At 35.3% G+C, this 24,881-nt stretch overlaps 1 protein-coding gene across 6 annotated transcripts in view; it reads left to right on the forward strand.

The window, feature by feature from the left end:
• The window catches only part of LOC139959518 (small G protein signaling modulator 3 homolog), a 50,696-nt gene that overhangs the window by 3,273 nt on the left and 22,542 nt on the right, over nucleotides 1-24,881 (forward strand). For 2 of the 6 annotated variants that reach the window (XM_071957202.1, XM_071957204.1), the window contains exons 2-11: nucleotides 13,434-13,576; nucleotides 14,138-14,204; nucleotides 15,233-15,366; nucleotides 16,126-16,263; nucleotides 17,300-17,356; nucleotides 17,947-18,081; nucleotides 19,509-19,625; nucleotides 20,007-20,085; nucleotides 20,788-20,933; nucleotides 22,433-22,528. In XM_071957202.1, coding sequence (XP_071813303.1) covers nucleotides 13,434-13,576; nucleotides 14,138-14,204; nucleotides 15,233-15,366; nucleotides 16,126-16,263; nucleotides 17,300-17,356; nucleotides 17,947-18,081; nucleotides 19,509-19,625; nucleotides 20,007-20,085; nucleotides 20,788-20,933; nucleotides 22,433-22,528 — 1,112 coding nt within the window. Of the gene's footprint in view, nucleotides 1-2,147; nucleotides 2,345-7,801; nucleotides 8,294-11,829; nucleotides 12,135-13,433; nucleotides 13,577-14,137; nucleotides 14,205-15,232; nucleotides 15,367-16,125; nucleotides 16,264-17,299; nucleotides 17,357-17,946; nucleotides 18,082-19,508; nucleotides 19,626-20,006; nucleotides 20,086-20,787; nucleotides 20,934-22,432; nucleotides 22,529-24,881 lie in introns of those variants that run through there. The other 4 variants (XM_071957205.1, XM_071957201.1, XM_071957200.1 and 1 more) reach the window with 4 other exon arrangements.

Raw genomic sequence — 24,881 nt, forward strand, 5'->3', positions numbered from 1 at the left:
ATTAGGTGGAGACTTAATTAATGATCATGTACATTAATTATTCCATGCAACTTACGTGTCAAACATATTTGGCGAAGACACGTTATTGCTTGTGAAAAGTACAGGTATATAATCAGAATTTAAGAAAACAAAAATTTTACTGGTATTTTGGATAAATTAGTATCAACTACTGTATAATATATATATATATATATATATAAATAATTGAAAACGTAATGAGTTGGAAAATCCAGAACAGTGAAACATAAATAGTTGAACTCACAAAGGTGCAGTGGCACACTAAGATTATATAGATCGGAGATTGAGATCAATTACCATATGCACAGTAAAATAACATGCAGTACTTGTGTCACACTGTTAGTTTGTACAGTTAAACTTTGTGTATCTAGACTTGTGGACTCTTAGATTGAGGTTTTCCATCCTTCATTAAATCTGTAGCCATTGAGATGACTTTATGCCTTGTTGGTCAACTGAAACTGCTCTTTGTTGTTGTCTAAAGTAGCGTATCCAATTTGAAGCTCGGAAATTACTCTGAACTGTATTTTTCACAAAGCAGACCTTGATACCTTCAAAGCAATGACTTTTTTTCCCTCTCAGTTAACCTACAAAAATTCATAGTCTGGGTTGCTAATGGGAGGACCCTATATGTTCCTAAAAAATCAAGCCATAAACTTCGATATTTTTGTTAGGATCATAAGAAGATTACAAACATAAACCAACTACTAAGTGACTTGAGAAATACTGTATGGTGATAAGTGATTGCTGCAAATATAAAGTACTGTAACAGCATCGAAAACTAGTTTCTTCCAATTTATACTGTACTATCAGCTAATGTACTAATAAAAAACACAAAACCAAAACAGGAGTTGTTGTTGGTCATATTCAGGTATCAACCAGTTTTGGTGTAGGAAATTAGAAAAGAAGACCCTCATACAGTGTGATGACTTTGTGAAAGGGGATGGGGATGGAAATATCGGGAGATGGCTGGATTTGACCAAAAATGGTGGTGGTGTGAGACCTCTGGTGGGTTGGTGTGGGGAAGACATTGACCCATCCATTCATGAATAATTTACAGTATTCAAAAAAGAAGAAAAAGAGAAATGGAACTACTATTTGAGTGCCATTAAACTTAGTGAGTATAAGAACCTTATTGCTTGCTATGGAGGTGAAAGGTCATTTAAGATTAACAGAGGTCAAAGTCTGAAAATATAGTCAACACCTCAAAAGCTTGAATGAACTTCATACTTGCAATGTGGATGCATATAAGCCAGTATAAGGACCTTTTTTGTTTGTGTAAGGTCAAAGGTCATTTGTTATCACAAGGGACGAAATAACTGGGTTCGCATAGCAATTTGCTACCCAAGAATTGCCAGTTGCTAATCAATATTACCTTTGATTAGCAAAAGATGCAGTACCTGCTAATGCTAATTGCTATTTCCAAGAATTGTTGAGCAATTATTGCTAATCAATTCTTTAAAACTATTTCGTCCCTTGTATCATTAGCCACAAAGACTATATATTCCTTGTAAAATTCATAAAGTTCTTCAAAAGTAAATTTTTGATAAATTCTCATGCTGTACTTGTTTTTTATTTGGATCTAACTTAGAAAAGAAATCCAGGGGTCGAAAGTCTCAAAAGTTAATAAATATGATAATTCCAAAAGTAAGCTTGGATAATAAAATTCATAGTAAGTGTCTAGATTCTCCTTATTGAGTACCAAAACACTGATGTTATCTGTGGAGGTCAAAGGTATCTGAGGTCAAACCATTAAAATCTTTTGTGTAATGTCACCATACTGCAAGTGTACTTTGAATATAAAACTTGTCAATGAATCATGCACTAAGTCTGGTTCTTAGCATATTTTTCTTTCATCTTGTGAAACTAAGGTAGTAAAAAATAAATGCCAGCATATGTTTTCTGCAGTATATATAAATTGTAGTGCAGTTCACATGTAAATCTTCCCTATTTTAATTTGCCACCTGCTTTGTTTAACAATGAACATTGCTTGTCAGCTGTAGTTTGCAACATATCAAAAGCTGTACATGTGGAGCAACTGAATTTGAATGTGAATGCAAATTTGCTACATAACTCGCAGACTAGTTTATAAACAGATCAGTATGCACTTCGATGTTGCACTATATATATATCCAATCTACTGTACATAGTTTGAAACTATGTAACCCAGGTGGGTTTTAGTAATTGATTAAATCTCAGTCATAGCCTGTTTACATCGTTTGAAGGTGTGGTGCTTGTTAAAGATCAATAAGTAGTCGTTTGATTTCAATCAATAAACACCAGAAGATGAGGGTAGCAAGTATCATCTCTTGTGTACATCTAACCCAAGGTGAGAAACATATAGATATATATGTGTGTGTATATATATGTGTGTGTATATATATGTGTGTGTATATATATGTGTGTGCATATATGTGTGTGTACAGTACAGTATGTGTGTGTGCTAGTCTACTAGAGCTCTGTACAATACTAAAGTATTGTCTTGTTAAACACCAGTACTAGATACAGCTAAGATAGCATTGCAATACAGTGTATTATGTACCCACATACATAAGAAATCACAACATAATTGCTTTAGTTAATTGTTAGGCTGTATGGCTGACATAATGCATACAGTACATTTACTAACAGTATTGCTGTAGTTTGGGAGATGCTAAATTGCTAATCATGTTTGGCTGTGCTGTATATTTAACAACATTTTTACCATATGTTCTAGTCTTTGATGATGGTAATGGCAATATTACACTAGCATGTTGGGACAATGTTACTCTTTAAGATTTCCTAATTAGGTGGGCATGGATGCAATTTGATACAATAGTTGATTAATCTAGCACCAGAATTTTTCTTGGAATAAGATATAGTGCTTGAATTGCCAACAGCATTTTTATATATACAGTATATAGTTTCAGGGAATAATTTATCCAGTAATGCATCACAAAATGTTATGCAAAATGGTCAAATTGTTATAAATGCAAGTCACATTTGTTTTCTTCACATGAACCATTGCATTTTATAAGAGATTAAATTAAGAGCTTTCCGAAATCCAAACTGACATGGACACAGAATATGAACACTAAAGTAATTCCCTGTATGTTTGGACTATCCTATACAGTGTGTGTATATAAACTAGTATTAACTCTAGTGAAGGCCATATCCCAAGCATGTAACTCTGGTATGTAGAATTTAAGATGTCTATGTATGAGAATAATGTGCCTCCTTAAAAACAAATGCGGAAACAAGGAGACATTCTCCCTTTACCTAGCTAAATTATACTTTGTGTCAATTTTCTTCTTAATGTTATATGATTTGGTACATATAAAGAGAGATAACACTGTGAGCAATCTGCTTATCTACCACAAAAAATCTACATGTTTAGGTAACTATGTAAAAGTTAGAGGACCTGACGGTGTGATCCTACTAGGATCTTCTGCGGAAGCTAACCCTGCTTTGGTATTTAGTTAATTTATTAGGACTGTTGTTCCCCATCGAGAACCTAATTGGCTATTCCATCATTAACGAGGACATCTGACTTCATAGTACTGTAGTAACTCAGATCTGATATGTCAAAAAACAAAATTAGAAAGAAAAGCCTAGTTTTTAAAGTATATCAGATATAAGACTGAACATTGTTACAGTACTAGGTCTTCAGTTAAAGGCTACAGAATGAACAGTGTACTGCAATATGTACCACTGAATTGGTCTTCTTAGACACCACATACTCTTTTATAGGACCTCAAGTGGGGTTTGTTCCTCCCTGACTATTTACCAAGACACAATCTGGTTGTTTGCCAAGAGTCTATCCTATCATTTGTCAGTATACACTAAACATACAAATTGTTAAATGTCAAGCTAGCTATTTAGTGCTATCTTTGTCCAATCAGTTAAAGTTAGTTGTTTACATGCAGTCAGTCAGTATATAACAAATAAATGTTAAAGGTCTAAGGTAGCAAATGATATTTTAATGGGCTCACAGCTACTACAGTACTATTTAATATGTAATTGAAATTGTAGTGGGTTGGGAAACCCAGAACAGTGAGATTCGAACCCGGCCTCTCACTTTATATGTGGACACCCTAACCACTAGGCTATGGACGCTGATTGTATGTCCAGAGGTTCGAAAGCGGCAAGGAAGGTCGTAATTCCAGTGAAGGCGTTTGTCACCTGTATTGAACAATACTAGTTCTGTTTTGGTGACATATTTGCCTTACTCTAGAGATCAAACACGATGCTAACCAACTCGAAATAATTTGTGATTCCTAAAGCCGGATCTCGAAATATATATATATTCAGTTTGATTGTTGCTTCTTTTTAAACTTCAAGGACACTGATAGGTGAATGTTGAGGAGACATGCTGTTTTTTTTAAGAAAGATACCTACAGTTGAGAAGCATGCAACTTGTTTGTTTTTAATTGATAATTGACACATTAAATATTCATATATAGTTCTTTGAGAGCCTTACGTTGTTCATATTCACTCAAACAGTAACACACGTTGTATCAAAACCCCCCTCCAATTCACCCAAATTTATCCCTCCCAAAATACCACCTTCCTTGGACAACATATTAGATCTTAGTCCCTCCCCTCCCCTAGTAAAAAAAATAGTGGTTGCACTTCTGCTGTATAGATATGGTCATGCACTTAGTATGTAACTTGTAATGTTACAGTACTTCAATTAATGATGACTCAGTCCCTTAATAGGTAAACATGAAGGAAAAAACCTGAACGTAATGTGCAACACAATTCCAAAAACAATTTCTAAGTGGTTTACCGTTAACCATTCAAAACGCATGTCCCAAATGTTTTACCAACCAAACCCAAGAATTTTAATATTCCCTTTTGCCATCGTGAAAGTATATATTCTGCCATCCCTTATCATTTGACATATATTTAACTGATTCAGTCCAAAAAGGAATTAATAAGAAACTGGATAATATTTTCAGAAACAACTACATTAATGATTTTCGAGATACTATTTTAATATTAAAATTTTGCATACAACGTTTGATTTTTCAATCTACTGTTTGCCATTTATATATACAGTACTATATATTTGTCATCTATATTGCATAGCCCTGCCTGCCTAGGTGTTTAAACCTTCCCACGTTTAAAGATAATTGCCTCTCAATAAGGACATTACACAAGGATCTGAGCATTGGAATTTCTTGAAATCCGTTCTCGTAGGAGCCCCATTGACATCATTGTGACGTCAGTCTATTATTGTTGTCCATAGCAGCGCGGTGATGCTGTGCATATTATATTCAATGTATACATGTGATGTTAATGAACGTGACCACAGAGAAAGTGTCTTCCTAGATCTATAGATCATATGAAGCGCTGTCTCTGTCATGGAAGGATAGGTGTTATCTTAAGGAGATGGCAGCAAACTAACATACATACTGTACAGTGTTAGGAATTCAATATCAATGCAAGTTAATTAGCTTTAATACATGTGTATGGATATTGACAGTTTGTGGTGTGATGGAGATGACATTTAAAGAGGGGAAATATTTAAGGATTTTACAAGGGTATATAACAGACACTCATTGATGCACAACAGAAAATAAACTGTTATATTTCTTTTGTATGCAATCAAATTAGGGCTGTATATACATATATATATATATATATATATCATGAAAGGTAGGCCTTATTATTCAAGGTATTGCATTGTATTGATTTGCATGGAAAATCAAATAAAGAAAATTTTCAAACTGACTCTATATACAGTTGTTATTGTGATGAAAGTATTAAGTGACAACAAAATTCTATGTAAAATGCATAAAGTAATAAGCATATTGTTTTGTCATTATATATGTCTAGTTCATAATTGTGTTCATGTGTGAACTTGCTTAGCCTGTTCTTGGGAAGATCTTGCAGGGGCTTAAATGTCACACCCTCCAACATTTTAAACAAAGTTTCGCTTTGTGTATTCGCTTTTTAAAAAAAAAATTTAAACCAGTCACTTGGTTGAGGAACAGTAATGGATATGGGTAGTTACAAGCCATCCTGTTTTGATAGAAGTCTCAGAGAATTAAACCTTCCGTGCTTTGGCATCTGGAAGGTTGTGATTTACTTTGTTTCCTTTCTTGCCTGTCTCCTAACAACTTAAGTACTCTAGCTTTACGGTGAGGTGGGCCAGTTTATATCTTGAAGCCTGGAAGTACATAAATTTACCTGTATAATGAACTATAGATATGCAGTTACTTTCGTTTAGCTTAAATATTTCTCTTAAATATCATAACAACATGGCATTATTTACTTCAGTCTTCACTTACCTGTCTCCTCACAACAAGTAAACTCTTGCACTATCGTGTCTAGAGCAGGTCTGATAACCTTTTAAAGTTTTAAAGTAATACTCTCCCGAGTCATTCCTATCTACCGCCCTCATTTTGCCACCTAAAGTGTCTGGAGAACCATATGAGAGAAGAGAATACCACAAACAGTCGCTACCGTTGGTAAAGCATCAGAGTTTGATTTTTTTTTTAAGGATCTACATTACTTTATTCTCAGAATCACATGTCCACACAAAGATTGAATCAGTATCAATTTCTTGTGGGCAATTTTGGGAATCTTATTTAGGAACAGGCAACCTTTTGGATACCTTTCAATGGGAACAGGTACAGAAAGTTTGTGGTTCGTAAATATATCCGAACCAAGGGTTGGAATATGTATAATTTTGTTATAGGAGATGAGGGTTGTCCTGTTTACTGAATGTACTGTAACTTGTATTCCATCAAAATATTAATATGTTTGGATGATTCATCACTGAAAACAGAAACTAAGTAGCACGAGCTGATAGATAGGTAGATAGATAGACAGATATATAGATAGATAGATAGATAGACAGACAGACAGACAGACAGACAGACAGACAGACAGACAGACAGACAGACAGATCTACAAATGTCTTGGTACTTAAAAGTACCATATCCTGTGTAGAAATTTTCCTATGTAACCATGTAAAGTATAAGTTCATGGGTAGACTCTTATTGTAAATTGTGTAAAGTACATTCAAACATTCAACATTTAGACATTAAAGTTCTTGAAAGACATTAAAGTTCTTGAAAGGTAGATTATATAGCCTACTATTTGGCAACATTTTTTTCCCCAAAACTTGAAAGAGGAATTTAAGATGCAGACAAAGTTAATTAGTGTAGTACTTCATCCTTCAGTGACTACTGTGTGTAATTTGCATGTTTATGAAAACCATTAATTAGCCTTTTATATTAATTTCATAATTTGGATACTTTAGCAGCTCCATATATGGACTTTGAAATTTCATCAAGTAATTAACGACTTCGCCATCTGCGTTATAGCAATTGCCAACTTTGCAATCTGAGGCTGCCCTCACATTTTTGCAAGGTATGTAAGAGTGACTCCATAGTTTTCTCTTCGTGAAACCAAAAAGAGGAAAAACAAAAATGACTGTGTGTGTTTCTGTTCTTGTTGTGAGAATTCTTTAACACTTGCCTATTGTGTGATAAATTTTCACTAAATAGGTCTATAGACTATGCATTATTCATCTTGTAACTGAGTGTAAGTACTAGTCTTGTATGGTTGTACTGGGAAACCACATACAGGACACTGCTAGTACTTAATCTCACCAAAATTATGTGGGTATTATCACTTTATACAACCGGATCATAAAGTTAAAAGATGTCAGATTATAAATCAAGCTTGCAGGTACTCTACAGTATAATCCCCATGGTTTTGTTTACGATAGCGTCTGTCTATTTTGGTCGCAGAGTGCTGTACATTGTATTTGCATACATATATATTGTGTGTTATATTCCACACTGCCATATGGAATCAACGGTGTGTGAGATATATTTGATTTTCGGTACTTCTATTTGTTATTCACGTTACTACAGTAGCAAGCAACGACCTACAGTACAGTTAGTAACGCTTCTTAACTTTCTTCCAGGTCTTGTTATAAAGATTGACTGAGGACCTTGAAAAGTAGTTTACAAATGAGTGTCTTAGAGGTATAGTGAGTTGGTTGTATTGACAAATTTTTGAATCTATTGTTTGAATTTTTGTTTTGGACCAAGTATTGAAGGTAGAGATCTGTGACAGTCGGGGACACCTTGCAAAGAGAAATAAGTCGTGCTGACAAGGCCTGCATCTTTAGCTGGATCCGATTGGTAGCAGCAGAATGTAGGATAAAGTTTGTAATAGATATCGTAACATTAATGTTGCAACATGATAAGAAATAAGATCAGACTGCTCTTCGTAGATGATAAAGTTCCAGCATTGATTACAATGCCCTGCTGGAATGGTAAGTCTCTCAATATATATTTTTTTATCATAAACTGTTGGTATAAACTGTATGTACAGTAGGCTCTTGTTGTATTTATATCATTAACTGTAATTTTGTGAGCTGTCTGTGGTTGGTTTTGGCTTTTTCTAGATTTGTTTCTTATATGTAGCAAAATTTGAAAGGTTGTCTTTATGTGTGTCACACAGTGTAAAGCAGTTAGTTGTGCATTATGATATAAAATGGTTTTAGACTTGAGAAAAAAAATAATCCTTGTCAAAAGTTATTTTAGTTACAAAACTGACGCTATTGGGTGCTAAACTTCCACAACATCAAAACGTTTATGGGACATGATCAGAAAATTGTTTCACTTTGAGGAAAGAGAAGTCTTTATGCCTGAAATTGTCCAAATTGCTGGGTTTTTTTTCTACATGTGATGAATAATTAAATTTTCTTTCTGGCTACAAGTTTACTCTTAAAACATCCATATACTGTAACCTTCTGATATTCCACCCACTGTAAAGTAATATATTTTCCATAAAACAAAAATGAGTGCACAAAGATAATTTGGAATGAAATTTTGAACAAATTGAAAAGACAATTTCTGCTAGTGTGCATAGTAGAAGACTTTTGTAAGTTATTATCAATTGTAATCAGTAAATTAAGTTCTTTGGTTGTTCTTTCTCAACTAAGAACAAATGCTTTTATTTCTGTTCATGTTTGTCAAGTAATGTTTCCTGTTCATTCTTTTCTTCTCGCAAATTGTCATAAAAGCCTTTAATAATTTTATAGATGTACGATAGACACGCAAATTGATCTGAAAATGACAAGGATAAAAATGTTTTAGAGAAAGACATATATATTTGAGGAGTGAATCATATTAAAGCATTTTTCATTTGTATTAACCTTTATTAGTGAAGAAATTTAAGGGAATTTGAGAAGGAAAGGGGTGGGCAGAGGAGGAAGGGGGTGGAAGTCTTGTTTTGATAAGTGTTATCTTTTTTTGAATGTATTAGGGGTAGGTTTGGTGAAATTAAAATGAAAAATGTTGTAAAAATTGTAAAATTAAATTAAAAATGTTGTAAAGCTTCACAATTTTGCTTTAAAGCATACTTTGTGTTTGTTTTCCCAAAGCTTCAAATTTCTTATTTTTCATTATTTATTAAATTAAGATTACATCGTGCATCATTTTCGTACTATGCGAATGTATTGAGTTGCAGTTAGGATTGAAATTTGGTAGCTTTGGGGGAGGGGGGGGGGGACAGGGAACTAAAGAACATTAGTGTACACCTTCCCATTATGCAAATTATTTGTTGGTTAAGACACTACTTTAAAGGGATATCTGCATTTCTGCAGTATCTTGTAAAGTCTGTTTTCTTTTCTTCTTTGCATCATCTTTCTTATTAGTTATGCAGCTGATATTTTTCATTGTGGTTTAAAAAAAAATTAAATAGAAAAATGCCAAAAAAAAAATTAAATAGTATAGTAATTTTTTCACAGAACAACATGAATGTTTTTGAAGGTTTTTTTTTGGTTCAGTCAATGGAGGGTTGGCAACATCGCTGGCTAACAGTAGCCTTGCTGTATACATCATACAAGTTATTACTGTTGACAGTTTGAATTTTTTCAAACCTATACTGTATGCATGAAGTACTTTTGACAGATATAATTACATGCGGTTATGGTTGATATTCTAAACTTTTAATACTATACTCGATTTCAGTCATTTTTCACTGCAGATGTACAGTATGCCCAAGTTTAATTGCTCTTCAGCACTTACATACAGGTACAATGTAAACATCTAGCGTTAACTGCATTGAAGTTTCATAAAAAAATCGAAGGAGTTTGGTTCATAAAATCAGTATGTGTTCTGTACAGTAGTTTGTTTTAGTACCATTGTGTTATTTTTGTAAATGAGTATGGTAAACTTTCCACATATAGTATAGCGGAATGCAGGTATTTGCAATAGAATGTTGAGTACTACAAACTACGTTTGGAAAAATTGTCCAAAAATGAAGAACAAACCATTGGTTGTACTGTATATAGTTGTATGTAGTTATATAGTATATAGGTATACATAGGTGTACAGTACTTTGTATATAGTTGTATATATAGTTGTATTGTATGTAGTTTTATATAGTTGTATATAGTTGTTAAGTTTGTAGTTGTATATATAGTTGTATATAGTTATATATAGTTGTATATAGCTGTTTGAATTTGTATATAGTCATATATAGTTGTATATATAGTTATATATAGTTGTACTGTATGCATAGCAGTTGTATATTGTCGTATGTAGTTGTATATAGTTATATAGTAGGACAGACGAAAAGAGAAGTTGTAGGATATACATACTATATCAACTAGTTAACAACTATTAAAACCCAAAAGTTTGACATATAGTGCACAGAGCATGTTATTGTATTACAATCAGGGGTATCACTACGGGGTGGGGTTGGGCGACAGGGGTTGGCAGTGGTTAGGGATGCAGCAGTTTATTATAATAGTGCAAAGTTATTGCTCATTTAGTATAGTATCATATTGCATTGGTAATTTCATCAACTGAGAAATAAAGTCAGTCCACTATTATGGAGGTGTGCAGAAGAAAATCTAGTTCACACTCAGTTTGGATTTTATAACCTTTTTGTGTACAGCACTTCCAAGCCACACTTCGAAACACTTATAGAAGCAGTATGTATGTTGTATGAATACGTTGTAAGACAAACCACCCAAGATAAAGCCTGGATCACAAACAAAAAAAACATCTTTTTCCACTCTCAACCCCAGTCGCCTTACACGTAGATTGCAAACACATGATCGTGGTGGTGCGTTTTTATTACAATGGATACAATGTTTATTAGTGTCACTGCAATATACCTTGAAGCATGATATGGAAGAACTGTGTACGAGAAAGCAATTTGGAAATACTTGTCCAATCTGGCGTCTGTTAAATCTTGATTGTGAATATGCATGTGGGAAATACACAGATTTTTGTACCATTGTCAATACACACAGTCCTCTGTGTTATGGAAAGTCGTCCAATCATTGCTTTACAAATATATACACTGTTTTTGGCTTCGCTACGAGTGTTACATTACAGAGTCACTATGGGAATGAATTAAAAAGGCTTAAAAATGTTGCTGGTGGTAAATGAAACTTGTTTGTGACTGCTTCATTGTTCCGTAATGCTGCAGTACTGTTCTATAACAGATTTGCACAGCGTCGTAAATCAAATAGTGGCAGCAAATTATGTAGTTCTAAAATCGTTATCCTCCACTGACTCTCTTTTGCAATTTGATTCCCTGCACTGTAGTCATACAGCATTTGGTTTGTGGATACATCCGCTCATGCATATGCAAATTATGATATTTCAGTATGGATAAGTGAAAAATGGCAGTTTTTATGTTCTGACTTTGATGTGGATCTTTTTGATAAATTACTGTAAATGCAAATAAAATGAACTTGAGTCTGTACATTTTTGACTTTTGAACCTGTGATTTTTTATACACGTGTTAGATTACAATAGTCGTAATGATTGTTTTACCATCGATCTCTCTAAAGAAGGAATTATATCGCAAGTGTTTTTGAAGTTTTTATTTTGTTGTTTGTTATATACGTACTCGTTGTCTAGTCATTTATACATATAGACATATCCTTGATGAAAGGTCTTTCCGTGATTGAACACTTTCCCAGGAGACGAAGATATCAGATCGTTTACTAATGTCTCTCTCTCAAGTTTTACATTGTGACGTTATTATCTTTTCAAAGAGAAGGATGGATGATGTGTCTACGTTTGACTCCATATTCCCCCAGTGTCAAACAGCCGCTGCTATCGGTTACAGACGATTGTGTATTTTACTCTGTACAGTTCAAGTGCCAGAACAACATGGCACCTCCATACCTGCAAGATCTGATCCGTCTTTATCAGCCAACAAGAGCCCTACGTTCTGCTGGTCATAGTCGTCTGGAGGTTCCGATCACCAAGACAAACAGCTATAGGAACAGAGCTTTTTGCGTGGCTGGGCCACGCCTCTGGAATGAGCTGCCAGCTGAACTAAAAACTGTTCCTACTCTCACGACCTTTAAATCAAAGCTGAAAACTTTCCTTTTTAGACAGCATTACTGCAATTTTTAAACTGTGTATTTAAATTTCTTTCATGTGCAATACTCAAACGTGCATGTTTTTTTTATTTTTCATACTCATTTATATTGTATTTAATTCTGCATTTTTTACTACATATTTTGTGTCATATTTTTATATTTCTTATTTGCTGTTACATAGCGTTTTAGAGCACTTTTGTGGATTTTACGCTTTACAAAATAAATTATTATTATTATTATAAAAGTCTAAATTTGAACTGTTGATTTTCATGTACTTGACATTACTTTGTCAATATCTCTCGTGTGATGATGCATTCCCTGATTCAACAACTTGTGATTATTTAAGGAAGGGTAGTTGACCCTGAATACCCAAAGAAATGATGTCCCTCTGTTCTGCCAAACCCCTCCCTCCCCTCTCCCCCGCCCCCATCCCACCTCTCCAGTTCTCCATTGTTTCCTTGATATTACTGATTTTGATTTCATGAAGTTGCAATCATTCCTCTCTTACCTGTCTCCAAAACATGCCCACTCTGATCTACCATACCTAGTTTACAACAGATGGTAATGACATCAGCACTGCACCCCTTTGACCCACCTTGGGATCATTAACCATTGAGCCTGATTCATGATGCCATTGGTGAACCTTTTAGAAATAATATAATATAATAATAGTAAGCAACCTTCGGGAGGTTTTCATTTATGATGCAATTTGTAGCCACATGTGGGAGAAGCTTAATGACTTGAGTTACACTTCACATAGGTGGCAGTTCACATAGGTGGCAGTTCACATAGGTGGCAGTTCACATAGGTGGCAGTTCACCTTTTTTTTAAATCATCTTTGGATTCTATTGTCTCACCTTGCATGTTATTACTTGATCAAATGAGTTTAAAACCATAATCACAAACCTCACTGAAATTATTCACAGATTGGATCAACTTGTGATTATTGGATTGATTGATTGTCAGATACTTTAATATTTTCACCTACATAGGTTTTTTTTGGGCAATAGATTAGCAGTCAGTTCATTTTTCTTCATTATTCTCTTCCTTTACATTCCAGCCGAATCGCTCTCAGAAGATGAAGAAGAAATTCTCCATCACAAGTCCCGTTCTTCGGGGGACTATACACCTACCCCGGGAGGACCATTCTCAGCTCTCATCGCCAGTATGTGGCCCAGAGATATACTGGCTAAAATTGCACAGGTATTATTTTTCGATTTTGAAGTAGTTTTATTTGGATCGTATACATGCTTTCCAAGCTTTAATATGTTACAGCTTTATTCACAGTTTCCAAGTTGAACAGGTGTTAACACAGTTTGCAACTTTTATTTTGAATGAAACCAACATTTTCTGTGTGGGGCCACAGCCTAAATCAACAGAGGGGCGATGTCAGATCAGTCCTATCTAATTCCACGAAATGTGGCGCGCTTGCTGCAGTCTGTGAAATCACTGAGAATTCCTTTCAGAATTAACTGATGCAAATTTCTGTGCAAACTACATGCAGATTCCCTGCACACATTCAAATATAGTGTGACATCTTCAAGCTAAGATATGGTTTTTTTTGCTCGTAACTAACACATTTTAGCAACGAAATGTCGTTTTTGCTTTCTTTATTCATTGCAGGTAGGTTTGGGAGATAGTTGGAATTTGATTGTCGACATTCATTTGTTTTTGAGATGAAGGATTTTAATGTACCATAGCTTTAAAATATTATTTTAGCAACAAAAAAAAGAAAAAGTTTCAACCAATATTGTTTGATTTCAGACTGAAGATTCTGGGGATCCGCCCGATTTCCGTTACGATGAATTTGGATTCCGCGTCGATGAAGAAGGTCAGTTAAAGACAGCAATAAAGATTTGACTCAATTTCCATAAATCATGATATTAAGAAGCAGACAAAAAAATAACATAAAAAGGAATAAATTTTGTATTCCATAGTGATGGAAAAGTTTGTAAACTAGTTTACATCAAACCTTGGATATTGTTTAATGGACACAATTATACTGTACTGTATAGTATTATATTGTAGATACTGTACTCCAATGCAGTGCACTACAGTATTGTATGGCACTACACTTTGCTATACTGTACTATACTGTGCTGTACTGCTCTATGCTGTACTGCTCTATGCTGTACTGCTCTATGCTGTACTGCTCTATGCTGTACTGCTCTATGCTGTACTGTATTGACTGTACTTACTGCACTGTACTATACTGTACTTTATTCTACTATATTGTGCTGTACTGTACTGATCTATGCTGTACTGTACTGTTCTGTGGTGTACTTTACTGTACTTAACTGTACCTTACTGTACTGTACTTTACTGTACTGTACTGATCTATGCTGAACTGTACTGACTGTACTTGTATACATATGTATGTATTTTAGATCCTCCTGCAAGCAGGAACTCGCGAAGAAGCCATCATTGGCGTTATCAAAGCCGCAAGCTGACAGAAGTCAGTCTCTTATATTCATATTTAACGTCCATGATTATGAATTGTCAATTGTTAACAACTCTGTAACTGGAGGACATACATTAATCTTGGAGTGACTCGAACTCGGGACCTTATGATTGAAAGGCACCGGCATTAAACACTGAGCTAACACTCCTAACTTGTACTGTACTGTATTCCACACTTGTACTGTACTGATCTATGTACTGTACTGTACTGACTTTACTTTACTGTAAGTGTACTGTACTGATCTATGCTGTACTGTACTGCACTGATCTATGCTGTACTGTACTGATCTATGCTGTACTGCTCTGTAGTGTACTGTACTTTACTTTTCTATACTGTACTGAAAATGGAATTATTTCAGGTTTGCTAACAGTTTTTTTTTTCTCTGGTTTTACTCACAGACAAAGCAGAGCCTAATTCCAGTAAGTTACTAAGCGAGCCATTCCAAACAGAAGACCCTCAACTGCAGCTCAAGTGGACAGCCTACTTTGAGTTTGCTCATAACCAGGAAGTTGGAGATTTAACCTGGGAGAAGGTAAATGACACATCAGACATGATTGCACCCCTCTCGCCCCACCCCCCACATTTCCCAAAAATTAAAATAGGCAAAGAAACATGCAGCTTGGAAATGTTTATTTTAAGTAACTCAAAATTACAACTTCTGAAGCCTCTTATCACTCAAAGAAGGTGGTATCTAAAATTTTACATAGAAGCATAATTTTGATTGTGAGAAGGAGGCTGTAGACTGGAAGTGACCTGTCGCTGAGGGCCTGGAGTGCTAAAAAAGGTCCCTAGTTCACTTTAAGCACAGAAGATCTAAAGTGCTGAGGTTGTGAGGAGACAGGTAATAATCTCTAAACCTGTTATTTTTTGGGGGATTTTATAGACTAAAAATTGATTCCTCTACAGTATCCTCTTATCCACCAAAGTAAGTGGATATATCGAGATATTTTCCTTGAAGTAAATTTTTAGTTTTAGTATTTTTTTAGTATTTTAGATCCTCTTGCAAACAAGAACGTGCGAATAAGCCTCATGGGCTAATCAAAGCCGCAAGCTGACCGAAATCAGTTTCTTACATTCATATTTAACGTCCATGGTTATCAAATGTCAATTGTCAACAACTCTGTAACTGGACAACATACAGTAATCTTGGAGGGACTCGAACCAGCAACCTTATGATTGGAAGGCACCGGCGTTAACCACTGAGCTAGCACCCCATTATTGTTTTTCTTGTTGAAGTTTGACCATATTCTAATGTTTCAATCAATATCTAGATTATGCTCTTTCCCTTCAGCTGGATAGTAAACTGCCCCCGTCAGACAAGTTAAAAGAATTGGTCCACCTAGGTATTCCACACAACATGAGACCAAAGCTTTGGATGCGTTTGTCCGGCGGTCAACAGAAGAAAGAGTCAAGCCAGTTGTCATACAAGGTGAGAGTTTCAGCTGTAAATATGTAGCATGCATTGTTATAAGCTGTTATTAAGTGTACTTATATACATACTCTTTTATATACTTTTTCATTTGTTTTTATCGTGTATAAACCTATTTTTTCTTTTTTTTTCTTTTCGCACCAACTGGTCTCTAACTTTGATAAACAGTAATATTTTTTCCCCTAGCGTCCATCATATGTCATCATTCCTCAGTTTTATTAATTACTACTTGTTCTTCAGTTTTGTATGCCATATGAGAAATAAATTTGAACTTGAACTTATATCCTATGGTAGTGAAAATATGACACAAATTGAATTCAGTACTGTTTATTCCCATCCAACCTAGTCCAGACCAGTCCAGTCAGTTTTAAAATATCAGTTCAGATAAAGTCAATTCACTTTTTGCCTTACATACTGTATGTTAGGTTGAACTTTGCATCAATTTGAGATACTCAAAATGAATAATTTGTGTAAGTATGACTATAGGCAAAATGTAACCGTTGATATTCTACAATCTAACAAACAAAAAAATATGAAAACTAGTGATATGTTTAAGGCTTACACAGCATTTTAACATAATCTGTAAAAATCTTCTGTATTGTCTTTTATGTGTTCATTAGCTGACATAATGAACGGTGGACTAGACTAGGTATACCAGCCATTTTCATGAATGAACTTGTGTTGTTTAATTAGCCATGTCCCTCTAACTGTCCCCCTCTCCCTCCAAGAAATGAAAATGACACCCTTGTCCAATACCATCATTTTTTAATGGTAACCAATGTATCAAAATTAGTTTGGATTTTAAGTTCAGTAATTACATTAATAAGATGCACCCAAACCGTTTCAATGACATACTTACTTCCCGTAGCAAGATTGAGAGCTTTGCAGTTTCTGTGTGAATATGACATCACTTGATCAGAAATGATGTAATGTTATAATCCATAGCAACAGTTGCTATGGATTGCCCCTGCATCCTTCCCCAAAGTTGTAACACTTTGTAACTTTTTTAATAAATGATGTTTTGTATTGTCTTTAGGAAATCATAAAGGCCAGCTCTGAAGACCAGTCCATTTATACCAAACAGATTGAAAAGGTAAGTTGAATCATTTATGTAAGAAGAGTGTTGAAAGGAAATATTTACTCCATTCCTCTCTCACCACACTCCGATACATATCCACTTTGATTTACCATGCCTACAGAGTGGTAACATTCATGCACTGTGCCCTCAATGACCCTGCAAGGTAACTTCCCGCTTGGAGTGTTGATTCCTCTGATGTAAAACAATCATTGTTTTGTTTTAACTGTTTACATTAAAGTTAGGCAGAAAATAGAAATTGTGGAAAAAGTGGAAACATTTTGGAACATATATTGCTGTAGTACCATTTTGCAACAAAGGCCCATTTATTATACAAAAAGTTCTAAAAGTGGAGGGAAGGGGTTGGGGAGGGTTACCTCCTGTGGACCCCTTCCTGGGCTACGATGTTCTTAGGAAGTGACTTAATGGTCTGCGTGTCAGACATTGTTTTCAAATTTTTTCAAATAAAAATTTCTTTTTTTGCTGGCTGTCAAACCTTAAGATATGGAATGAAGATGTCAGTGGCATGGTAGTCAGGGAAATGGAATGTCTAATGTTTTGAAGTTGTCCTGTGTTTTACATAATTTTTTTCCCCCTCTTATTTCCAGGACCTTCTGAGAACAATACCAAGCAACGCTTGCTTCTGTTCCAATAGGAGTCCCGGGATACCTCGGTTACGTCGTATCTTACGGGGTATATCATGGCTGTATCCTGACATTGGATACTGCCAGGGGACTGGTGTTGTGAGTTTAACTTTCATTAAACTAAAAATTCCTCTTGACAGCTTTACAGACGATTAAAGTGACAATGACGATAAAAAGTTAGATTTAATTTAGACTGCTGTGGTCATGAGTTTTACTTCCACTTAGGCTCAATATCTGAGATCAACAACATTTAAACTTGACAGGTTTTTGTACCCAAGGTAAACTTGAAGCAAAAAGGTTGTTGTGATAGAAGTAATCTACTTACTACTGACAAACTACTTACTACGACCCCGGCCGGGTCATAGTAAGGTGGGTTGTTCATGAGCAATCTACGGTTTTCCTATCTGAAATGACTTTCTAAATCGAAAAGATTCCAACTCAAAATGTTGAATTGGAAGCCACCCGACGTGAAAGTTATAGTCCATAAGCCCTTGCGGGCTACTCCCACATTTGTGGTCGCTTAAACGTTGTAAAAATATCTGCTGATTATAATGAAAAATTCGTTTTTGTTTCTTTTAACTTTACATACAATTGTCTACTTGAAAATTGGGATACATCTCAACTATAAATTCACTTCAGCCATTGATATTAACTTCACAGGTATAGTTAAGTTATAACCTTATCCAATCCAATTCAAAACAAAATGAAAAATAACATTTTGCTGTCAGTGTGCAACTATGATGTCCCACATGGTTGCTTCAAGTTCACTTATGATACAATCAATAACTATTTGAATTATCAATATCTGGTTAATGCTATGTAGGAGTTGCATTCAAGTTTTGCCAGCAGGATAAGTATATATATGAGTCTTTTTTATCAGCTAAGTATAAATGTTCCCTTGGACTGTCCTGTTACTTTCCTGTTACCGTCGTGTTACTTACGCCGGTGCCTTCCAATCATTAGGTCCCGAGTTCGAGTCACTCCAAGATTAATGTATGTCGTCGAGTCACAGAGTTGTTGACAATTGATAATTCATAATCATAGACATTAAAGAGGAATCTGACTTCGGTCAACTGCGGCTTTGATAAGCTAAGGATGGCTTCTTCGCGAGTTCCTGCTTGTAGGAGGATCTAACATATTTACATACATACATACATACTTTACCTTGACAACTTAACAGACCAATCTGGCTAACTAACCTTAACACATCTAGTATTAAACACAAGCTTAGATTCAGTGGCTTTGAACTACCACTGGGTAATCAGGCCTGGCAAGATTGGGGGAGGGGGAATCAGGAGCAACAACCCCAGGGAGTTGGTTAGAAAAAGGGGGGGGGCATTGAAGGCATATCATAGACGAATATAAATTCTGTGTTCTCATTTTAATAACTTACTAAATAAGAAAGAAGATGAAGACTAGGAGGCCCAGTGGACATAATTGTTCCTATGGCAACGCCTTGCTTTCGACACCGCTGCTAGTTCTCTGACCTTTGATCGAGGTTTTCTCTGTATATTTCCTAAATACAGGTGATTGCTTCTCTTCTGCTCTTTTTGGAAGAGGAAGATTCTTTCTGGATGATGTGTGCAATCATTGAAGATCTGGTGCCTTCTTCATATTACTCTACCAACCTACTGGGTGTTCAGGTATGTATCCATCCCCCCTCCCCACCCCTCACCTCCAATTATGATATGCACCTTCCCATATACCTAACCTGCCAAATTTGGGAACAGTTTAAAATAGTGACCCTCCCGCCACCCAAATGACCCACTTCTGGGTCATTACCTACCTCCCCTTCTGTATGGTAGATTTAATATGCTACCTTTTCCACATTTTTAGCTATTGTTTCCAGAATTATTTCGTGGTATCTCATATTTGGTTTTGGGGATTTAGCTTTGGGATAATTTGCAGGTTCTTCTCAATCAGAAGACAGTAAATGGTAAGGCCACCATAGGGGCATCATGTTTTTGATTCAAACATTCCTAATGACTTATAAACGTCCTTTTGTTTGAAAATTCTCCTCGTAGGCCGACCAAAGAGTCCTGAGACAGTTGGCCGTGAGCTTCTCGCCCGAGTTGGACCAACTCCTGAAGGAGCATGATATTGGTTTGTTCCAATTGCTAATCATTTTCTGTTCATATCTCTCCAAAGTTTGTTACTGATATCTTAAAAGTAACATGGAGGAGAACAATAATTCACACTGTTACTTGAAAGACCCTATCTCAATAGCTTGTTTCTAACTCTAGATATAGTGGTTTGAATGTATACTATCTTTACCAGATGAAACCATTCTTTACTCCAAGAGGAGAATCATTCTAGGTGATCTGTGATGTCATTTTTACCCCCCCTCTCCTCCCTCTCATCAGGCATGCATTTGAACTATCAGGGTTTCCAAACCATTGGTTATCTCTTTATTGGAAGTTCTTGTTAATCTATACAATGCTTAGAATCCTTACATTTAAAAATCAATGTTTCTCAAACTACAAGCCAAAGCATTTTGTTTGTTAAATCACTTACAATAGTAGACTGCGTGTCAGGTAAAAACGTAGGCAAAATTGTACTTTTGTCTTCTATCCGAAGCGATTGCTTAGGAGAAGGTAATTTCACCAGCACCTTATCACCACAAGGTACTTATTTCATCAACTTTGAGTCCGGTTGTAAACAAATTTAATCAGAGTGCTTACAAAAAGGTTGATTTGTTGACCACTTTAACAACATTTCTAGCAATTCGTCAGATGTGTAAGCTATGCTGTTCTTACTCATATGAAAGCATTAACTGGAAGATCTTTCTTATTGACTCATTTTTAGAACTCTCCTTGATCACCCTTCACTGGTTTCTTACTGCTTTTGCCTCTGTGGTTCACATGAGAGTTCTGCTGCACATCTGGGACATGTTCTTCTATGAAGGATCCATAGTCCTCTTCCAAGTCACCCTGGCTATGCTCAAACTGAAGGTAATGAAGAACTCTCGTGCTTTTATCTGTGGTGTTTATTTATTGTTTTCTAAATGATGTTGATTCTCTAGCCTGATTTGTTTATTTACTTGTTGATTTAGTAAATGTCAGCAATGTTTACTGATGATATACTCGAAAAGGTCATCTCTGTACGAAAGGATCAAAGGTGTCTTTTTATTCTTCCCCACTACTCCTATTACACCATTGATATTTAATGACAATTTTGGTCTTGTGTATTTGTGTCTGTGAGGTGAGGCTTACATTGTTTGCACTGTATTTATGTGTTAGGATAGCAGCGTTACTCGTATAGCAACGGTTACTTTAACTGTGTGCTGAGGATTAAGATCATTGAACATGACTGATAATGTCTGAAACAATGTGGAGAGAATTCACCAGAAATTCAGATTCATTTATGCCACTTTATATGCAGTTATAGCACGTTGAACATAACTTGTGCATTTTAACACTGAAAACGAGTAGGCCTATAGGTGGTTTTTCTTGTCACTGTGCAGAACTATAGGTGCCTTTTGATTGTGATTTTGTAACATTTTACGTTCAGTTTGGTGAGTATGTCTGTCTATTTATATGTTTGATTTATGTAGTGAACATATGCATAGTAGGCCAATTTTGGAGTGGAGGAGAGGGTGGTTGTGTGTGCATGTAATGGCCCCCCATCACATGCACACACAACCACCCTCTGTGTGTACATGTGCTGGGGTGGGGCGAAGGTCATAAGGAGTCTTGTCGAAGAACAGAAGACAAATTTTTTCGAACATCCACCATTATAGCACGTTGAAGATAGCTTGTGCAATTTAAAGCTGAAAAAGAGTCTAGGGGGTTTGTTTTGTCAAAGTCTTTCTATTACACATTGCTAGCATGTGCATGGATTTAAATTGAAAGTCAAATTGAAACCACCTTTTTAAACACAAATCACTTTCTACAAAATCTCAGGGATGATAGCTCAACCTGATACAATGAAGGAAGGTAGCATCAGTATTGTATTCTGAGGCACTTTCACAAAATTATGTTTCCCATTTAATAGAATCATATAGTTTATATAAAATATATAAATCAAATTGAAGTAAGTAACGGAAATTCTTCTCGCTTCAACGGTTTTGACTCCAGACTTTTACATGTATAAACTCCATTTCATGCTCATGGAATCTAATCAAAGTATCGGTGAACCAGAGCGGATGGCAGATTAAACTAGATGAAAAATTTAAAATAAAAGATCATCATTACCTGCAGGGCAGGATAAACAAACTGTCAAAGATGCCCCCCTCCATTCATTCATCACCCCCTCCCCATCATCTCCCACCCATACTCACTCTTTCCAAGTCTTACCCCTCCCTTTCCCATCATATCAGTTCCACAATATAATTTCCTATGTGCCTTTGTGTTTCCCACTTTATATCCCACTTTTCCCACTTTCTATAACTAGTGACTTGTGTTTTACATACTTTTTTTGCCTTCATTTTGTGATTTTGTTTCTTTTGCAGGAAGAAGAACTGCTGAAATTGGACAACTCTGCTTCGATTTTCAACGCTCTCTCCGACATGCCGAGTAAGGTAGACGACGTTGAGAGACTGATACAGGTGAGTTCATACTGGTCTCTAATTTAAAATGTCGGTCGCCTTTTCCGTTGCAGTTTCATATTATATTTTCTCTTGGAATGCTTTGTTAGTTGGGAGAGTTGTAACAAAACCAATCATTCTTAAACAGTGAAATAAAAAATAACATAAATCGTATATAATTAATTGATCATAAACAAAAACAGAAGAAAAGGTAGCAGCTAGTACCCAATGCTCTAAGATGGCAACACCCACCAGACTCCTATGAGTAAACATCCCAAAAGGGGAAACCCTAAAGAATCTAGAGGATTTTTTTATTATACTGCTACAGAAAATAGCTTATTTCCATCATGTCATGACAAGAAATGTCCTTTAAATATTGTTTCTCAAAATTTGATCAGACTAATCCAAAACATTTGTGTTTGAACTTCTTAGGATGTTGAAAGCAGTAATCAGTATAGTCATGAAAAAGCAGCTATTTTACAGCAAAACACTGCCACACTGTCTGTGATTTTCAATGTTACCATGGTTGCGTCATGTTGCGGTTAGTCGTTAGTCGGGTTGTCCAGCTGTCAGAAATTTCCTTTTACTTTCTGCCTGTGTCTAATAGACTTCTTCAACGACAATGTACGTACATGTTTAAAGCAATGTAGTATCCATGTTGTTTTTCCCCTCGAATCTTACATTCTTCCCCAAGGAACAGACTTTCTACACCTGAAAGCTTAAAAAAAATATATATATATAAATAAATAAAAAATAAAAAATAAAAAAATTGGCCTTATATAGGAAGAAGAAAACTTCCATTTGTTAGACACATGGAGAGTTATCTCAAATTTGAAAGCTAAAAATGTATTCAGCATGTTCTTTTTAAGTGTTGGCGTGATCATGTGGTAATGAAATTGGCTAGAATGAATAGATGTATGGAAGGAAATCTTATTAGGTCATGCTCTAGAATTTTAAATCATATTTTGGTCTGAACTTTTGAAATAGAGATGCTTTATTACTGATAGATATGTTTGTTAACTATGTTATACTGTACATAATGTATGTTTTTTTAAGGCTCAGTATTCAAACAGCTGTATATACAAGGAGAGCAGTGAGATAGTACAATCATAAATATTTCAAAAAAAAATTCAACCTCTGCAAAAAACTAGAGGAAATTTTTAGTCAGTTACTTTGAAATGTGCTATATAGTCTTTTTTGTGGATTTGGTTTTACATATTTCAAGGTACATGTATACTTTATCCCACCTTCCCCCTTCCCCATGTGTCCGAACATACTATGCTTTGGATAATTGGCTATGATAGCATAATTGGTGATGGAACGAACAATTCAAGGAAACAACTTGACAATTCTGTTTCTTGTACGTTTGGTGTCCCTCCATAAATAACTCTGTGATTTAACAGCAAAATTATTTTAAGGAACACTAAAACCTTAAAATGTCATATCTCTGTGAAGGATGGCTTCAGATTGTTTCACTCATTGAAAACAGAATAAACTAACTGCAAATTTATATTCACCGATTGAAAGTAAAGTAAAAAACATCTATTAACGAGGAGAGACAATTGTTATTATTCATGTGTAAGTCTGGTGTCCCTCTATCTACATAAATCCAAAATGATGCTCTTTTATGGCAAAGCTTTAAACTTTGTTTAAGTGAGGAAGATCTCTACAAATCCTTTCCTCATTTCTGTGTATGTCCTGAAGCATTTTATCGCTAAAATGTTCATCAATGATATAGAGAAAGTTGCTGTATCTGTAATATGATAGCATACCTATGTTGTATGTTCTATGCAGTGTCTACAATGCTATCGTGTCAGGTGGTACTAGAAAGTAAGCCTTTGCTGAAATATGTTTTTGATGTGTCATACTGCAGTTGTTTACTCATGTTTAAAGTGGACGTGGGTGTGTTTATGTGTCCTTACTCGGCAGATTATTGACGGCTTCACATTTATGTTTAAAACACAAAAACCTAGCCTAGGCATTTCATGGTTTAATAGTTGTCCTGGCATTAGTATAGACTAACATTTCTTAACTTGGTGAACACAAACACCTTGGGGGTGTAAAGCATAGGAGTCATGTTGATGTAAGTTGGTGACCATGATATCCTGCAAACTTGATTGAGGAAATGGGAGCACTGTAGGATGGAGAAATGTCCCCAGTAGAGGAATTTACTACTGACATCAATTCACTGGACCAAGAAACTCTTCAAATTATCAATTGTGAAGTGTTTCTTAAAATTTCATTAAAAAGTTTGTTTTTTTCTCATAGATTCAAACAGCATGATAAAACCATGCAGACAAGCATTTAATAATCCACGCATGATGATTCAACCAAGCAACACACCTATTAGTGCTTGTCATTAAAGTATTGTACA

This window comes from Apostichopus japonicus, chromosome 19 (genome assembly GCF_037975245.1).
Source record: "Apostichopus japonicus isolate 1M-3 chromosome 19, ASM3797524v1, whole genome shotgun sequence".
Lineage (NCBI taxonomy): Eukaryota > Metazoa > Echinodermata > Holothuroidea > Aspidochirotida > Stichopodidae > Apostichopus > Apostichopus japonicus.